This window comes from Pongo pygmaeus, chromosome 6, assembly GCF_028885625.2.
Source record: "Pongo pygmaeus isolate AG05252 chromosome 6, NHGRI_mPonPyg2-v2.0_pri, whole genome shotgun sequence".
Lineage (NCBI taxonomy): Eukaryota > Metazoa > Chordata > Mammalia > Primates > Hominidae > Pongo > Pongo pygmaeus.
In genome coordinates, this window is record NC_072379.2 from 19,031,073 (window position 1) to 19,051,261 (window position 20,189).

At 45.8% G+C, this 20,189-nt stretch overlaps 1 protein-coding gene across 1 annotated transcript in view; it reads left to right on the top strand.

The window, feature by feature from the left end:
- The window catches only part of GALNT17 (polypeptide N-acetylgalactosaminyltransferase 17), a 590,997-nt gene that overhangs the window by 278,165 nt on the left and 292,643 nt on the right, over window positions 1–20,189 (top strand). The window contains exons 4-5 of the mRNA XM_054495494.2: window positions 13,118–13,292; window positions 18,114–18,311. Coding sequence (XP_054351469.1) covers window positions 13,118–13,292; window positions 18,114–18,311 — 373 coding nt within the window. The remainder of the gene's footprint in view (window positions 1–13,117; window positions 13,293–18,113; window positions 18,312–20,189) is intronic.

The following is a 20,189-nucleotide window of genomic DNA, read 5'->3' on the forward strand; positions in this document are numbered from 1 at the left end:
CTTCCAAAAGGGATTTTGGAGAAGTCACACTGGCATTGTTTACTTTTCTTCTTGGTTTATAATTGCAGAGGTGGGAGAAGTCTTGTGTTTCCAAGAGATAACATTCGTCCTGTGTCGCTGAGGCTCTGAGTGAAATAGCCGAGAGACAACTTGTTATCACACAGCTCCATGCTTGGCCAGGCTCTCTTTATTTGAACATCACCTGCCTTCCCCCCTGCCTGTAAAGAGCCTTCCTAATCAGAAAGAATACTTGTTTTTGCCCCCAACCAGATCATAGCAATGTGACAGCATTTGCTATGTGGGTCTATAATCCTAACTAGGTTGTGCATTTACATTTCTCTTTGTGTTTTTTTTAGGCCCCAGGGAGGAAAGAATGAGGAGAGTGTGTATCTTTACACAAGCGATAGTGTGTGAAAACCCCAGCTAAAGCTTCAGCCACTAACCGGCTTTTAAAAACAAGAAGAACAACAACAAAACCCTTTTTAGTTCAAACTAATTATAGCTTCACAGAAAGTTGCAGAGATGAACAGGAAATTCCATGTAGCCTTTGCTCAGTTTCTCCCAGTGGTAACATCTTGCAAAACTCTAGGATACTGTCACAACTAAGAAATTGGCTTTGGTACATTGGCTTTTTAGCCCAGATAATTGAGAAGTGTGGGAATGTCAGGTGATTTGGTATTAGCAGAGCTGATGTTCAGCTGGAATGTGCTACAGTGCCATTCCAGTCTACACCTGCTCTGATGTTATATAGCTCGATAGTCTCCGCTAGCTAGAAGAAACATGTTAGGTTCTGCAGCCCTTTTGGATGCTAATAAGAGCTGCTATTGATAGAACACTCGTATGATGCATTAGTAACTTAATGTGGACATTTCCTGTAAGCAGGCATGAGCATTTCGTTTGCGCATAGGATTCACACTGCCTTTGACCTTGGAAACTTCAGGGTCCTGAATACGGAGCACCCCAGAATGCTAGAGAAGGATGAACTGGCTGGATGCCTCACCTCAGTTATTCCACTCGCGGCTGCCAAACGCGTTTAAAGAAAACTTGAGGAAGAAGTGACCAAGCGCCAGCGTGTAACCCTGTTCTCCCCAGGGCTTTACATTTCTTGTGTTCTTGCTATTTCAAGGAAGAGATTTGCCAGCTTCTGAGCATTTGGAATCAATATCACCGTAAATAAGAACATAATGAAAGAAAAACACAGCCCAGCCTGTAGACAAATTTGATTGCTGAAATTCACGTGTTATTATTAGAATCAGCTGCAAATGCCAGACTTTCAAATGCCTTTGATAGGGTAAGATAGGGGAATGCTTTTTTAAATTGGGGAGACAACTTGGAGCACTCACCTAGATAGCCTATAGCTTACGCATACTATGATGTTTCCTTGTAGGTTTGGGCTACTCGTATTTATTTTCTAAAAGGTAAAAACTAAATGGAAGAAGCGGTAGAGAGGAATTTCTCAACAAAGGAATTGGAAGCTGAGATGGCTTTCCTTTACAAAGTGCCTCTCATGAATGCACAACTCGGTGTGATATATTTGGTGTAACACTTTGGTATTTTGCACCTCACATCTCTTTGCTTTTCTTTTCGTCTTTTGCTTTCTTTTGTCCTTGCTTTGATCTCACTATGGAATCGCCCTCAAAATGCTTTCATACACAGCAAAAGCTTCCCTCTTTAATCTCTCTCATTCTTCCTGAAGTTTCTCACTCTTGCCTCGTTTTTGCTCCAGCCCATAGTCAGCAAGTGCATTATTTAAGTCTGCAAAGCTGAGAGATGCTCAGAGAATAAAATATGCAATGCAGCCACCTCCTGGGTTATTTCATCTTGCAGTTTTACATGCTTGCTTCCTCACCATGGCTATTCTTCAAGCCCAGGATTTCAGAGACAGATGGGCCCATGCCATAGTGGCAAGGCTGGGGTGGGGTGTGTGTGTATCACCAAATATGTGGCTCCTGTATCCCTGAGGCTTCTTCAGAGCTTCATTGTATTGTTTAGAAGAGTTGGAAGCCCAAAAGGTTCCCTGGATGCCCACTCTTTTGAAACCTCTTAATCAGCCCTTAGGCCTCTTCTCTGCGGAGCACTGACCACAGTCAGCAGAAGGCAGCCTAGAAAAAGTAGGCGCCTGCCTCGAGTCCGGAGCCTGCTGCTCCCATCCTGCAGCCTGGCCAACTTTCCACTCATGGTTACAGCCCTAATCCTTTATCTTCACTCTCTGAAGCTGGTGCTGATGGCTGCAGATTCAGAAGAAAATGGGATTATCATACTGGTGCTTTGCACTCACATTTGGTCCTCATGCAATCCTGTGCAGTGGAATAAGGTTGTACACACTGATAATTAGTCTGTAATCAGAAGTGTGGGTGCTTCCAAGCTACTTGAGGGAGCCAGCTCTCAGGACAAGCCCAGGCCAGGCCATAGCAGCTTTGTATTAGCAGACAAACGACTTGAGATTTCACAACGTCACATTCACAAGAATCAGAGGTACAATGGTGATGCATGTAGGCATGTCACTTACAAATGGTGTGACCTAGGGAGAGTTGCTGGCCCTCTGTCTTAGTCCATTTGGGGACTGCTATAAGAAGTACCTTAGGCTGGGCATTGTGGCTCATGCTTATAATCCCAGCACTTTGGGAGGCTGAGGTGGGAAGATCACTTGAGGCCAGGAGTTTGAGACCAGCCTGAGCAACATAACAAGACCCCATGTCTACAAAAAAAAATAATAATAAAATATTAGCCAGGCATAGTGGTGCATGCCTGCAGTCCCAGAAATAATACCTTAACTACTTTGTATCCATAAAAATAAAAAATAACAAAGTTAAACAAAAAGAAATGCCTTAGACTGGGTAATTTATAAACAATGAAATGTATTGCTCACAATTCAGGGGGCTAGGAAGTCCAAAGTCAGTGTCTGGTGAGGGCCTAGTCCTCATAGATGTCTCTCTATGTGTTTGCATGTGTAGTAAGTGGTGAACCAGCTCCCTGGGCCCTCTTTTGTAAGGACACTCATCCCATTCATGAGGGTAGAGTCCTCCTGACCTAATCAGCTCCCAAACACGTGCCCTCTTAATACCACCCCATTGAGGCATTGATTGGCATTTAATGTATGAATTTTGAGGGAACACAGACATTCAGAACATAGGACACTCTCTGTGCTTCCATTTTCTCATCTGTAAAGTGGGGTCGATCGTGCCTTTACCTCACAGAGTCTTTCTAAGAGGTATGAAGGAGTTGCTGTAGGCCAACAGCATGTGGCTCTTAATAAGGACTCAGTAAGTATGAAGACAAATGTTGTGGAATGTTACGAGTTCCCAAGACAGCCCATTCACTGGTTAAATTACCAAAGGAGATCTAATTTGGCTGACTAGTGTTCTGGAGTGTCTCCTGATTAGCTGACATTTTTAGTGAGCTTGGTTAGCAATTTGGGGATATAAATATTTCATTATAGATACAGACAAGCATAGTATTTGAAATGTTTGAGAAATAGTGATTGTCAGCAGAAAAGGAACTCTGGCATTGGTGAAATCTGCCTCCCCAGTTGGTATTCTCACTGAGAAACTAACAAAGCTTCCGCATTGGGCCCTTCACTTGCACGGGTGCCCTTCGAGGTCATCTGATGGCCCCTTGGTGTGTTTACATGTCATGCATTTTTGAAGAACTTACAAAAGTAAGCTTTTAAAATGTTTCCCAAAGAAAATGCCCCAAATTGTGTAAATTTCAGGTCCCACAAAACCCAGGTTCGTTTCTGGGATTTGCTATCTCCATTGGACAGATAAGAAACCCCCTAGGTTGCATGATCAAAATATGCAACCGAGTTTCTCCCCGCTCCACCATCTTTTTGTTCATTTTTAAAGATAATATTTTAAAACTTTGTCTAATAATATTTTTAAAATATTTTAAAATAGTCTTTGTATGGCTGCTTTTATACATTTAGCTGATTGGTTATTTCAGGCATAAAGGTATTCTCAGGTGCACCTGCATTTCCAGGTGGTTCTTTTTTTTTGAGATCGCATCTTACTCTGTCACCCAGGCTGGAGTGCAGTGGTGCGATCACCACTCACTGCAACCTCTGCTTCAGGCTGGGCTCCCACCTCAGCTTCCCAAGTAGCTGATACCCAAGTGTTTTCAGTCTGTGTTTTATGTTCTTTCTAGGGCATCAAAGCTAATTCTTACATATATAAAATATTGAAATCTCTCTGAAAAAAAGAAAAAAGAGAGATGATGCAGAAATGTCAAGTGTCCTGACTAATGTCTGCGCTAAACTCTGTGTTGAAGACCATTTTTTCACTGTGATCTCTGTCATAAGTCCCTAAGCACAGAGAGCTGGAAGTTTCCATCGGGGTGGAGAGAAAGGCTGGCAAGTGGGAGGGCCCAAGGTGTGGACACCACGCAGGGGCTGGATTCTCTCTACATCCAGTCTGGAAGAGCTCAGGAACTCAAGTCCCATCAGGAAGAGGAGTCTTATCTAAGTTTCTCACCAGATGCTTCCAGACAGAGGTAGCCTTGGAAACCCATGGAACAAGGTAGGAGCAGAGATGTGCCCAGGAAGAAGGTGGCCTAGGAGGAACCCAGGGGAGGGGCAGGCCAGCTGACCAGACTGGGCTTTAGGAGCAAGCCTCCAGTCCATCAGTTACCAACATGGGGGTTGGAAGGATCCCCTGGCCACAGAATATGAATCAGACCTTCAGCAAGTTCAAGGGTTTTAAATTCACACACACGGGCCGGGCATTGTGGCTCATTTGTGTAATCCCAGCACTTTGGGAGGCCAAGGCAGGAGCATCACTTGAGCCCAGAATTCAAGACCAGCCTCAGCAACATGGTAAAACCCTGTCTCTTCAAAAAATAAATAAAATTAGCCGGACATGGTGGTGCATCATTGTAGTCCCAGCTACTCAGGAAGCTGAGGCAGGAGGATCACTTGAGCCCAGGAGTTGGAAGCTGCAGTGAGCTATGATCCGGCCACTGCATTCCAGCCTGGGTAACAGAATGAGACCCTCTCTCAAAACAAAACAAAACAAAATTACACACAACATAAAATCACCTCTTCTGCTGCACCTTCAAAATTAACAGACATAAAAGACCACATGTTTTACGACTCCATTTTCATGAACCATGTATATTAGGCAAATTTATAGGGACAGAAAGCATGCTAGTGGTCACCAGGGGTTGGGAAAGGGGAGATGGGGAACAACTGCTCAGTGGGTATGGGGTTTATGTTTGGGGTGATGAAAAAGTTATAGATAGTGGTGATAGTTAGTTGCACAACATTGTGAGTGTACTTAATGCCAGTGAATTGTATATTGTAAAATGGTCAAAACATTTTAAACATGGTAAAAACAATGAAAAAAGTGAACCAGTGCTTTTGAGATGTTTGGGGTTTGCGTGAGAACGACTTGGGGGTGCTGGCCAGTTCCACTAAGGCCCACTGAATTAGGGATACCGAGAAAGGAGCCTCGGAACCTGCATTTTCATAAGGTCCCCAGTGATTCTCACTCTAGGAATACTGGCAGGCATTTTCATTCTATTTTGTTTCTTAATTGGAACGTGCCATATGTGCTATGTTCTTGTCCCCAGCTGTCACAACCCGTGCATTCACAGTGAGCAGTGTGCCCAAACCTCAGCAGCTGCTGGCGGGGGGAGGTGTTGGTGATAAGCGTGGCAGTGGTGGCAATGGGGGTTGATGGTGTCAGAAGGAGTGTTGATAGAATTGTGGCATCAGTAGCGGTGGTAGCAGGAACAGGGAATGAAAGCAGAAGGCAGGACCATATGGGATCCTTGTCCAGGGACTGACCTGATTGTGAGATTGCCCCACGCAGAGGTGGCCAGCCATCAGGATCCCAGTTTTGGAGCCAAGCTTGGTGGCTCACACCCGTAATTCCAGAGCTTTGGGAGGCCAAAGTGGGCAGGGGGGATTGCTTGACGCCAGGAGTTTGAAACCAGCCTGGGTAACATAGCGAGACCTCATCTATACAAAATAAAATAAATTAGCTGGTCATGGTGGTGTGTGCTGGTAGTTCGAGGTACTCAGGAGGCTGAGGCAGGAGGATCGCTTGAGCTCAGGAGGTCGAGGCTGTAGTGAGCTGTGATTGTACCACTTCACTCCAGCCTGGGCAACAAGGCCAGACCCTGTCTCTGTCTCTGTATATGTGTGTGTGTGTATGTATGTATGTATTTATATGCATTTTATATATATATACTGTATATGTGTGCATGTGTATATATATACATATGTATATACACATACATATATATACACATATATACACACACATATTTAAATATATATATATTTTAAAAGATTCCAGTTTTGGAAATGGCATGGCAAACCCTTACCATGTAGGCCAAGGTCACTTCCAAGGGGTTCAGTTTTTTAGATGAGGCAGAACAAGTAGGTCATAGGCAATGGGGAAAGTGGAGATGGACAGGGCAACACTGGGATTCTGGAATGTCAACTCAGTTGGGGTAAGCTCTGGCCCACACTCGGGGTCGAATTCATCCCAGATTGAGTTAGGCAGGGGGGTAAATGCTAAGCCGGAGCCACCCAATATGCACTTAGCAGACCAGTTGATGCAGCAGCTCCCCATTTGAAGCTTGTAAGAAATACAAGTTTTTGGGCCACCTCAGACTTACTGGTGATTCTGATGCAGGCTAAAGGTAGAGGAACACTCACTCATCTAAGCTTAGACAGATTCTCCTGAATCTCCATACTTTGAAGGGCAATTGAAATATTCAGTAAGTCTCATCATCAAGGCTTAACAACTGCATGAGGGTTGAGAGGTCAGGTTGCCCACCATTGTGGATGTGCAGACTTGGCCAAGTCCTAGACTGGGTGGCCACTTCCCAAGCACACATAAAAATCCCAAGCACTGACACTTTTGCATTGGTTCTGGAAGCAGATGGAGCTGAGTCTGTTTTAGGACCACCAGGTTCGTGTGTCCGCTGTGCAGTAACCGACCAATTATGCTGAGACAGCAGGATTTGCAACAGAGAAAGAGTTTCATGATTGTAGGGTAGCCAAATGAGGAGACAGGAAGAGATCCTCAAATCCACCTCCCCAACGATTTCTGGGCTGGGGCTTTGAAGGGGATCATGGAAGGTGAGAGGCTGGAGAATCAAGGTCATTCATTGATCAGGGTAAAGGGGATGAAATTATCAAGATGTGGAAACTGCGTTCTTTGGTGAGTCAGCTTTTTGTGGGGTCCTTCAGACCAACGGATGTCAGCAGTTTCATTGGCATGCAGAACATGAAAGAATATCTCAAAGGGAAAACTTAATATTTTATAATGTTCAAGTTGTTATCTATAGAGCAGTTAAAGGGGACTGTAATCTTGTAACAGGGTCTATTGTCCTAGTCATTCTAGGACAATAGGCACCAAGAAACTATGATGAAACAAGTCAGAGACTAATGATTAATGCTGAATGTGCTGCACGCTTGGTTTATTTTAATTTTCCCCTCACTTCTTTCCTGATTTTTTTTTTTTTTGAGACAGAGTCTCACTCTATTGCCCAGGGTATAGTGCAGTGGCATGATCTTGGCTCACTGCAACCTCCACCTCCCAGTTTCAAGCGATTCTCCCACCTCAGGCTCCTGAATAGCTGAGATTACAGGCGTGTGCACCAAGCCAGGCTAATTTTTATATTTTTAGTAGAGATGGGGTTTCACCATGTTGGCCAGGCTGGTCTTGAACTCCTGACCTCAGGTGATCCACCCACCTCGGCCTCCCAAAGTGCTGGGATTATAGGTGTGAGCCATCATGCCCAGCCTCCTGATTAATTTTATAAAGTGTATAGGGGCAATTTCAAGTAATACTTGCTCCTGAGCAGGACTCTGAGACCAGGGATGGTACTGATAGTTTATTCTGTCATATCACTGAAAGTGCGGGATTGAGACAGAATTCTGTAATGTTCTTTGCTTTAGTTCTTACTGTTTTGTAACTTTCTTTTTGCCAATTTATGCTCCATAAGCCTGGATGACATGTGTTTGTTTTATTGTTAAGGAGCAGGTATGCATACCTCCCTCGCCAGTCCTTCCTGATCACAGTCAGTGTTCGCTTCTCCCCCTCAACCTTCTCAAATGCTGTTTATCAAAATCTTAAAAAACACAACGGTTCCCAAATGGCAGTTGGCCAATTTTGTATTGGATTTTATAACATTTATTTTTGTCGAAATGAGTTTCTGCATTTATTTTTGCAGAAATGAGTTTCTGTTTTCTTCTCTGAATTTTTTGTGAGGAAAAAAAGAAAGTAAGATGTTTTTCTTAGTGTTCTTATAATGTCCTAGAATGGTTTCATCTGTTAAGGATGATAAAGGATCTTAGGTGAGGGGGTGACTTTCTTTTTTTTTCTTTTTTGAGAGAGTCTCACTGTCACCCAGACTGGAGTGCAGTGGCACAATCTCAGCTCACTGCAACCCCTGCCTCCTGGGTTCAAGTGATTCTTCCACCCCAGCTTCTCGAGTAGCTGGGGTTACAGGCATGTGCCACCACGCCTGGCTAATTTTTGTATTTTTAGTAGAGATAGGGTCACACCATGTGGCTAGGCTGGTCGCGAACTCCTGAGCTCAAATGACCTGCTTGTCTAAGCCTCCCAAAGTACTGGGATTACAGGAATGAGCCACCGTGCCTGGCCGAGGAGGTGACTTTCTAACCAGTGTCAGGTTGGGGATTTGTCCGCTTCCATGGGGGCCTGGGGGCCTGGTTTTACTTGGCTAATTTATAGACTCACTCACTTTAAGGTGAATTTGGGCTCTTGCACCCTGCCTCTTCTTCGGTTTCTCTCCATTTTCAAATCTCAACACCCTAATGCTCTTAGGCTGTCTCAGATGTGTTCCACCAGAGCCAGGCTTCCTGGAAGTCCCTCTTGAGAAGTCCTGCTCATCCAGTTCTCCCTGTGTTGACCCTTACCCTGCAGGAGACAGCTGCATCTGGAGGGATTTCTTTTTTCTCACTGGTACCATTGGGGGCCTCCTGTTTGTCTAGATCAACGGGCCATTCTCAGCTCACATTTTCTCTAATGCATTTGACTTTCCTGACCCTGGAGGTTGAGCAGCTTTTGAAGGATAGGGACTCTGTCCTTCTCACCCACAGAGGCTCCTTTAAATATTTATAAAATTGATGCACATATCCTTCTTCCAGAAACTCTGCCAAACACTTCACAGGATAATGCTTCGGAACTGGTGTCATAGGAGCATTATCCTGTAAAGTGCTGGACTCTGTTTCAACACCTGCAAATGATGCTCTTGGGCTCTCAGGTTTGAGAACTGCAGTTCCTCCTTGGAATCCCGTCTGTACCGCCTTGAGTATGGCTTCTCCAGCCCTTCTTCCTTCTACATTCTCTATCCAGCCCTGTACAAAATAAAATAGATTAGCTGGGCATGGTGGTGCATGCCTCTAGTTCCAGCTGCTCAGGAGGCTGAGGCAGGAGGATTGCTTGAGCCCGGGAGGTGGAGGCTGAAGTGAGCCATGATTGCTCACTAGCCCTTCTTCCTGCCTCCTAAATACATGTGTTCCACAAAGTGTGGTTCTAAGTCTTCTTCCCTGCATTTCCTGGAACTGTCACCCTCTCTCTCATAGGCCATCATCTCCCTTTTTTTTGAGACGGAGTCTTGCTCTGTTGCTGAGACTTGAGAGCAGTGGCACAATCTTGGCTCACTGCAACTTCCGCCCCACGAGGTTCATGCGATTCTCCTGCCTCAGCCCCGCTGAGAGGCTGGGATTACATGCGCCCGCCACCACACCTGGCTAGTTTTTGTATTTTTAATAGAGACGGGGTTTCTCCATGTTAGGACATCATCTCTTGTCACTCAGTGCCTGACACCTCTGCCCTGTTTTGTCACCTCCAGACCATTGTCGTGGTTCAGCTGCCTACCCCAGAATGTCCTCTGGCCCCCTCAACCTGTCCTCAGAGAAACTCATCAACTTGTTCTTCTCTTCTCTTCTTTTTCTCTTTTTAAATCAGTCTTATCTGGCCGAGTGCGGTGGCTCACGCCTGTAATCCTAGCACTTTAAGAGGCTGAGGTAGGGGGATCACTTGAGGCCAGGAGTTCGAGACCAGCAGGGCCAACATAGCAAAACTCTGTCTCCACTAAAAATACAAAAATGAGCCGGGCATGGTGGCAGGCGCCTGTAGTCCCAGCTACTTGGGAGGCTGAGGCAGGAGAACTGTTTGAACCCAGGAAGTGGAGGTTGCAGTGAGCTGAGGTCACGCCACTGTACTCCAGCCTGGGTGGCTGAGCGAGCTTCCATCTGAAAAGGAAAATAAAAGAAAAATAAAATAAATCAATGACATCTTCCCAGTTTCCTAGACTGAAACTTTGATGCTCATGATAACTGTCATCTAAGTAGATCCAATTTTTCACTTAGGTGTTTTTTGGTGTGGTATTTGAGAATAGTGAGAGCTCATGTCCAGATCTTCTGCATAACTTAAACAACTTTTTCCGTGAATGCTCCCAGCCAAAACAGTTTCTCTCTGTGTGACTCCTCACAACACTCTTCGTCCATGACCATTTTTTTTGGGCGGGTGGGGGCCATTAGCTTCATTTACCTTATAATATTGAATATTATAATTTATTTTTATTTTTATTTTTTTTTTTAGGCAGAGTTTCGCTCGTTTCCCAGGCTGGAGTGCAGTGGTGCGATCTCGCCTCACTGCAACCTCCGCCTACCAGGTTCAAGCGATTCTCCTGCCTCAGCCTCCCGAGTAGCTGGGATTACAGGCACCCTCCACCACGCCCAGCTATTAGTTTTTGTATTTGTTTTTTAGAAGAGACGGGGTTTCTCCATGTTGGCCAGGCTGGTCTCAAACTCCTGATCTCAGGTGATGCACCTGCCTTGGCCTCCCAAAGTGCGCCTTCCTATAATTTTTAAACATATCTCATCTTCTTAACTCGATTGTAAGCATCTTGAGTGAGCACTTGTGTCTGAATTGTCTTTGAGCACAGGCCAGAGCACAACTCAGTATCTTATAAAGTCCAGAATCACACTGCAGGGACTGGGAAGAGAAGCCTGCTCAGTGTCACTTGCTCTTAAACCCTGATCATTAGATGGTGGCATCTGCCTCAATGTTTCCATACACTGTTGTTTGGAACAGTGTATCCCTGTAACTTGTAAGAATAAGAATGGTGTCTACTGCTATACAGTAGGCCCTAGACTTTATAAATGATTTTGGCGGCTGGATGCAGTGGCTCATGCCTGTAATCCCAGCACTTTGGGAGGCTGAGGTGGGTGGATCACCTGAGGCCAGGAGTTCGAGACCAGCCTGACCAACATGGCGAAACCTTATCTCTACTGAAAATACAAAATTAGCCGGCTGTGGTGACACATGCCTGTAGTACCAGCTACTCGGGAGGCTGAGGCAGGAGAATCACTTGAACCCAGGAGGTGGAGGTTGCAGTGAGCTGAGATCGCGCCACTGCATTCCAGCCTGGGCAACGAAAGAGAAACTCCGTCTCAAAACGTAAAAATAAATAAAAATGATATTGGCTAGTTAGAAAAACAAGCTGTTGTTCATAGGAAGTTACGTAATTGATCAACATTAATAATTATGATAAACCGATTATTATTAGATTTACCATTTATTGAATGCATATTGAGTGCTTTCTATATAGCTTTTCCTTTAGTCTTAGCAGCCATAAGGCTAGTACTAAATGATTAGGCATTATCCTTTTACTCCTTTAATACCTCCCAAAGCTCTTTAGATGTGAGAAGGCCAGTGGTAATGACCCACACTTTCTTTTGCCAACCTTGCCAGTCCCTACCCATATATCTTCCCTGAAGTCTCGCAACTTCTTAACAAATGAGGAACTCATTTGATACCCGGATGTGGTGAGTGATGTAGCCAGGAGCTGACATCCTGTTCCTGGGAAGAGCCACGACTAAGTCGCAGGTCACATGGCAGCTAAGAGGTAATAGTGCCTCCAGAACTCCTGGCATGGTGCCCAGCGCTCAGCATTCAGAATATTCTCCCTGAACTTACAGAGATTCCTGCAGTCACAAGCCAACCCTGGTCAGCAGGCGGGATTCCCCTGGCAGCATTCCATGACCTATGGCCTTTAGTGACATGTCCCTGAGTCCCCCAGCACCCATGCAGGACAGGTACCTGGAGTGCAAGTATCTAAGAATCCCCTCCCTGTTAGCCCCTCCTTTTCCTCCCTATACCTGGTGATTTTTGTGCACACAAAGTATCACTCTTTTTTTTTTTTTTAAAGATGCCTTTATTTTTATTTATTCTTAAAGTTAGAGACCAGGTCTTTCTCTGTTGCCCAGGATGGAGTGCAGTAGTGTAACTATAGCTCACTGCAGCCTCCTGAGTTCAAGTGATTCTTCTGCTTCGGCCTCCCGAATAGCCAGAAGTACAGGTGCACAACACCGCACTCAGCCGAGTGTCAGTCTTTATGTCTATAGAGTTAGATTCAGTTGAGTTGTGTTTCAGCTCTCCCGTTAGCCCATATGTGACCTTGGAACAGGTTAGCCTCCCTAAGATTATGTCTTCATTTGCAAAATAGAATTAATCTAGTTAATTAATGAAATTAATCTAGCAACCTCCTAGGGTTTCTGCAAGGATTAAATTAGCTCATAGAAATAAAGCACTTTGCCACCTGCTTGTTGCAGAAGGGAGAGTATTCAATCCCTGATAGCATTAGTTCTGCCTCCAAGGTAGCATTTCTACTACTGAGCAAAGACTTATGTTGCATCCCAAGGCACGTACTGTAAGAAGGAGTCTGTGTGCAGATGGAAAAGCCCGTATAGAATTTAATAAACCGGACAGATCCATGGGGTGGCAGGAGAACAAGGACAAGGATTCTGGCCAAGTTTGGAGGAAGGGCCACTAAGAAAAGAAATCTTGAAGGACGTCTGCCAGCTCATAGCAGCCAGGATATAAAAGCCAGGCCTGGTTCCCATCCCGCTGTACGGATTGCAAACTGTCAGAAGATAGCTGTCCTGGGTGAATGCATCAGAGATGTCTTCTGACTCTTAGACTGATGAGATTTTCTTTTCTGCCAGAATTACTAACATGCGGTTTTTTTTGAGATCTTTGAACTCCCTGAAGATCTGTGGGCATTGCAGTGGGTTAGATGCAAATTTGAAATGACATGTTTATAGACCTTCTTGCGTTTTTGTCATTTGCAGAGGAGCTGAAGGTCCCCCTGGAGGAGTATGTCCACAAACGCTACCCCGGGCTGGTGAAGGTGGTGAGAAATCAGAAGAGGGAAGGCCTGATCCGCGCTCGCATTGAAGGCTGGAAGGTGGCTACTGGGCAGGTCACTGGCTTCTTTGATGCCCACGTGGAATTCACAGCTGGCTGGTAGGTCGTGAGCTGAAACTCAGGGGTGCTCAAGACCTGCATTGTGGTTGAGAGGGGCCGGCATCTGGGAGGTGGGACATTTCACCTGTTACCTGTAGGGGCACTGGGAGAACAGAGAAAGACTCGTTGAAGAAGAAAGTGAGACCATTGTCTGGGATAAAACTGGGGAGCAGGGAGAAATTTGTCTGCCATCTGTTCAGTTCACCATCATTGGCATCATCGTCATCATCATCATCATCAAAATCCCCAGTGAAAATGGTGTATCAGGCTGGGCATGGTGGCTCGCGCCTGTAATCCCTACACTTTAGGAGCCCAAGGTGGGTGGATCAATTGAGGTCAGGAGTTTGAGACCAGCCTGGGCAACATGGTGAGACCCTGTCTCTACTAAAAATGCAAAAATTAACCAGGCATGGTGGAGCACGCCTGTAGTCCCGGCTACTTGGGAGGCTGAGGCAGGAGAATCACTTGAACTTGAGATGCCGAGGTTGCAGTGAGCCTAGATCGTGCCACTGCACTCCAGCCTGGGTGACAGAGAGAGACTCCATCTCAAAAAACAAAAAGAAAGAAAGAAAAAAGAAAATGGTGTATCAATTAGACAAAACTCAACAGAATCCTTGCAAATGGGACAAGACAGTCATAATTTTCTTGTTCTCTTTTCCTTCTTTGCTGCTCTCTTTGCAGGGAAGGATGGTTGACTGTCATTGTGAGAAAATAGATATAGTTATAATTCTAACTACTCAGGTAAAGAGCCCCAGAATGTATGAGATTATCTTTCACATCATTGGAAGGAAGGTGAAACGCATTTTCTGCAGATAGGCCCTGATATTTTTCCAGGTGAAAAGAACAGATTGTGAGAAATTGGTTGAGTGTATGGGGAGTAGAAGATTTTGGATGTACAAAGAGTGAGGCCACAAAAATGCCAAAATCATGTTAAAATTGGAATAGGACTTTCCACTTTTAAAGCGTGGTCAGATAATTGTTGCTAAGTAACCAATGATCCATCAAGTTAGAGGTTAAATAACCTGTACTCTGGGTTGCTTAATTAGTAAGAAGCAGAGTCTTGTATTTCACAAATATGTTTATTTGCACTCATTGAGGCCGTCTTGAGTAAGTGTTGTTCACTGTACTAGATTTGAAGAACCAATATCCCATCACTAATTAACATTAAAATGTCTGTTCTTCTTCATTTGCAACAACCTCTAGAATCCTTTTAATGGCGGGATAAAAAGACAATGTTTATGCACGTGACCACGTGAGAAACCCGGGGCCACTGATAACCCTGACCCCTTCAAGTGCACGCTGGGGTCTGTTGCCATCTCAGACACCAATTTTCCCTCCCAGTTTTTTGCTGTGTCAAACCCTGGTGACACCCAGCTGCATGTCTTCAGCCCCCATCTCTCTCCTGAGCTCCAGAGCTGTTTATCTCTAGTAATAATCATTCCCAGAGTGTGGTGCCCAGACCCACAGCATCCGCAGAATCTGAGAACTTGTCAGAAATGCAAATTCCTGGGCTCCACCCAGTCCCCTGAAATCAGAAGCCGCGCAGGTGCAATCCAGCGATCTGTTGTAACCAGCCCTCCAGAGGACTCTGATGCGTGCTCCAGTTTGAGAAGCACTGAGCCATAATGGAAGCCTTCTGAAAAAGATGCATGCGAATGTTCGGTCACAGCCTCAGGCCTGGCATACCTTGTCTTTTCCTTGGCATCATTGCTTCCTTATTTCTTTCCTTTCAAAACTGAAAGGACATGGCCCCCACACATGTCCCTTTCCCTTGATTTTCCCCTTGCCATCATGTTACTCATCCTGTCAACCTCCACCTCCAGCCGGTTTTGTCTGCCATTTCTCTTGTCTCCCTCTTCCTATCTTGACCACCAATGTCCCAGCTTGGTTCTTCCTTGACATTCACTTAAACCAATGCGGTGACTGCTGGAACTCATTCTTTTGACAGATACTTGCTAGATGTCTACCATATCCCTGGTGCTGTTCTAGGTCTGGAGTTTGTCTGGCACTGAGTGATTTCTCAGGACTTTCAGTGGTAAGGCTGGAAGACTCCTGCACAAACTGGGACAGTTGGACACTAAGCTGGGCTTCAAAATCCGGCAGGTTTGGTATCTGCCCTCAAGTCTACAGTCTAATTCTAGTCTACCTAATCAAATCCACCTATCATCTAATTCTCACTGATGTCTGTGACTTTAGTCTTTGCCATTCAGACTCATTTTCCAAACTTCTACCTGGGTGGCATAGAACCCTCTCTGAATTAAAACGCCTTGGCAGTTCTTCATTACAAGGTAGACAGCGTGTCTCAACTTTTACCAGGTTCTACTGCAATAAAAGTCTCCAGTCACAATGACTTACAGCAATACGTGTTTCTCTCTTGTCTGCATGGCACGTCAGCTGCGGTTTTCTGGCTGTGGCTGTGCTTGATTTCTTCTCCGTGTTCTGAGAGTCAAGGAGTCCTCCTGTCTAGGACATCCCATCTTTGTGGCTCAGGGAAAAGAACAGTGGCTAAACTTCAAAATGGCTGTTTCTGCTCTGATGTGACACCGTCACTTTTGCTCACATCCCATTGGCATACCAATTCACATGTCCAAGTTAAATGGGAATTGGAGGCTGGGGGAAGGAGTGTGCTTCTCTAAGGGAGCATTGCAGGCCATCTGGTAATAGGCAGGACATCCCCAGGGAGGACGGAGCAAATTATTGGGAATCGTCATACATTGTCTAGTAGACAGTAAGATCAAACTTCTCAGCCGCAGAAATATCAGTGGGGCCCGGCATGGTGGCTCACACCTCTCAGCACTTTGGGAGGCTGAAGTGGGTGGATCACCTGAGGTCAGGCGTTGGAGACCAGCCTGGCCAACATAGCGAAACCCTGTCTCTACTAAAAATACAAATACAGGTGTCTGTAATCCCAGCTACTCAGGAGACTGAGGCAGGAGAATCGCTTGAACCTGGGAGGCGGAAGTTGCAGTGAGCTGAGATCACGCCATTGCACTGTAGCCTGGGAGACGAGAGTGAAACTCCGTCTCAAAAAAAAAAAAAAAGAAATATCATTGAAACCAAGGTCTTCTGCCTCCATACTCGGTGACTCTTTTGCTGCTGATAGATGGGCTGAACTGAATGCTTCTAATGCATGATCTGGACTTGCATGGGGTTCATCATGGTTCATCAGAGAGGTAGTGGAGCTTCAGAATTAAGACATGAACCAGGCCAGCTAGGTTAGAAACCTGATTCTACCACCAGTTGGCTGTGTAGCCTGGGGCAAGCTACTTAACCTCCCTGGTCCTGAGTATCCTCATTTATATAATGCTGATCATTGTATCTACCTCATAGGATTATCTTGGGGGTTGCATTAGTCAGCACATGTGAAATATTTCGCATGGTACCTAGCACTAGTAAGTGCTCAATAAAGATCAGCTATCATTAGCTCATAAGGAAAAATAGCATGTGTTCAGAGCTGATTAGCAAAGGCAGCTGCGCAGTCATTGTGACTTGAATAAGGTGGGGAAAATGATCTAAGAGTTGAGAGGAAGAACTCCCACGGGAGAGGTGGTACTTGGTCTTGGGACCAGGTGGTGAGAGAGGTGGGAGAGATGGTACTTGGTCTAAGCCTCCTTAGATGGCTGGGCTCTCTGCCAATAGCAAAGGGCATTCCCAGGGGAGAATTTCATGAGTGGAGACTTGGCCGGGGCCATGCTCCTAAGCCTGCCTGGAAGCCTTGGAAAATTAGTGCCATTTGGCTTCAGCTTATATGGTGTGTGCAGAAGTATTGGAAGCAGGTAATGGCCCAGGGTATATTTTATTGCTCATTTTAAATAGAAAGATGAGATGAGCCAACAGGTAATTCAATAGCTGCAAATGAAAAGAGATGGGTTGTCGACTGTGTGTTCTCATTATTCTTCCCGATAATGCAGAGGAATGGGATTTTCGCTTGACTCTGTTCCAAAGCCTGCATTCTGTTCTAAGCTGGGAGATTAATGCCCTGGCTTAGGAGAGCCATCTTCTCCTTCTCGAATATGGGAAATGATCCCTTCCCGCTCCTGCCTCGGAGACACACGATGGTGGAGGTGTCTGACCATCTGCTGTCTCCTAAGCCAGTCGGGCTACACCTTGAACCTGGAGCCAGATCCCTGACGAATTGCCCGCTGCAGCCTTGAGCTGGGGAAGTGAGCAGGAAGCCAGGATTCTGCCTGCCTTTGCATTTAATTAGTTTCCAGTCTTCTATTGCTAACCAATTCAATTAGATCCCTTTTAAGAAATCAATTAAATCATCAATTAAAACAACTGTAATAATCACATACATAGAGAGAGAGAGAGAGAGAGAAGCTAGTGAAATGTGTATTAAAACCAGGCCATCCAGGCAGAAGTGACCTATTTTGGGAAGGGGAATTCAGTGCCAGCAGAAGAAACAAGCCGTGGCAGTCAGTGCCCTGGGGGGAAACTGACGACACTGTATAAAACTGTCGTGCAATGTAAATCATGGAGTCCACCGTCAATATGAGAAGTGAGACTTGGCACTTTCTTGGGAAGGAGACCCCATGTTCTGAACTCTTTTTGCTCCAGGTTTTTCAGGCCAGAGCAGGCATCACTCTAGTGATTCCAACAAGGGTAAAAGGGTGCGTTGATTTCACACACTTCACAGCCCAGGAGTGAAGCTGCAGGATCCAGCATGGACAGGTCCCTGGGAGCCTCAGTTTGCACCTGAGTTCCAGCCTTCCCAAAGCCCAGCCTTAAGTAGCTAAATGCTGTTCATACCCTGTGGTCTTGGGAGGTGTGCCTCATGGGAGAGAAGAGAGGTTTCATGTCTGTTTTTCTATGTTTCAGGGCTGAGCCGGTTCTATCCCGCATTCAGGAAAACCGGAAGCGTGTGATCCTCCCCTCCATTGACAACATCAAACAGGACAACTTTGAGGTGCAGCGGTACGAGAACTCAGCCCACGGGTACAGCTGGGAGCTGTGGTGCATGTACATCAGCCCCCCAAAAGACTGGTGGGACGCCGGAGACCCTTCTCTCCCCATCAGGTCTGTGGCTGGTGAGCCCTGGCGGCCAACGAGCCCCCATATTCAAGGGTAAAAAGGAGCCACTGAGAGAGGCCAGGAAAGCCTGCCTTGGGCTCCAGCAGCTGTGTGCACACAGCTCTCCAAGAGCCGCGGTTGTCTCAGGATCACAGCTTTCCTGCAGAGGGAGGATGTTGCATTTTGCACCTTTATGTAAAGTTTTCAAGTGCAGCTTTCCAACGGCGATACTGAGAAGTTTCAAATTGATAGTAGTGTTCACACTTCTTTATTCTTCCTCATATAGGAGGAACTGCGTTCAGGAGCTTTTAAGGGTGAAGTTTGAAAGTTATTTTTTCTGGGGCTATTTTATACTTGAAGCCTTGTACTGTTGTGTTTGCACTGTTTTTCATTATACAAGATCATACAGAAAAGGACAAGGGGATGTGGCATTCTGAGGAACTGGAGGGATGTTGGGGAGCTCTTTATGGCTCTTGCCCCGGGTCCCACCCAGCTGCCTCTCAGGATATGGAGATCAATATCTTGAGGCATATCAGTTGCAGAACTCAAATAGAAAGGAGGTTGAGGCCGGGCCTGGTAGCTCATCCCTGTAATCCCAGCATTGTGGGAGGCCAAAGTGGGTGGATCACTTGAAGTCAGGAGTTCGAGATCAGCCTGGCCAACATGGCGAAACCCCTTCTCTACTAAAATTTAAAAAATTAGATGGGCATGGTGGCAGGTGCCTGTAATCCCAGCTACTTGGGAGGCTGAGACAGGAGAATCACTTGAACCTGGGAGGTAGAGGTTGCAGTGAGCTGAGATCATGCCATTGCACTCCAGCCTGGGCAACAAGAGCAAAACTCTGTCTCGGAAAAAAAAAAAAAGCAAGAAGTTAGAATGAAATAGGTTGATTTCAATGCTGTATTAGTTTTCTCTTGCTGCTATAACAAATTACTATGAAAATAATGACTTGAAACAGCACAGATTGATGCTGCTACAGTTCTTGAGGTCGGAAGTTTGCAATGAGCCGGTGGAACTAAAATAAAGGAGGGGTTGGGTCAGGAGGGCTGGGTCAGGAGGTCTGGGTCCTTCTGGGGGCTCTTGAGGAGATCCATCTCCTTGCCTTTTCCAGCTTCCAGAAGCTGCCTCCTCCTTCGGCTCATGGCTATGTCACATCTTCCTTTCTCTCTGGCATCCTTCATCACGTGACCTTTTCCTCCTTTGCTTCCTTCCCTCCCACTTATAAAGGCTCTTATGATTACATTCTGGGACCATACAAGAATCCAGGATTATCTCCCATCTTGAGATCCTTAACTTAATGACATCTGCAAAGTTCTTTTCCTAAATAAGGGACCATTCACAAGTTCCTAATCTCTGGAACCTGTGAATGGTCCTTTATTTGGGAAAAAGTGAAATGGGAGTGTTCCCTTATCCCCTCTGCGGGGCATATGACAGGGGTGTGGCTTGCTTCTTCAGTGCCCCACTGCTCAAACCCCTAGGGGGATCATGCAGATGGGTAGGTTGCAGGGAGTATTTTGGGGCTTCGACCCCATGGCGGTCTCCAGGGTTGAGTGTTTACAGCTCCCGAAGCCCCATTGGGCGTGTGTTACAGTATGCTGTTTCAGCTTTGCCATCTGCAGGAAGCTTGTGTTAATCAGCTTACTTAGACGCTCTGCCTTATCACAAGGACAGAGGGCTTTCTGTATCCTGGGTTCTTGCCCTAGTGTGTCAGAAAAACCAGATCACATGTGGGCTTAGAGAATGAGTGCAAGGTGTTCCTGAGTGGTGGAGGTAGCTCTCAATGAGATGGATGGGGAGCGGGAAGGGGGATGGAGTGGGAAGGTGGTCTTCCCCTGGAGTCGGGTTGCACAGCAGCCGGACTGTCCTCCAACTACCCCTGGTCGA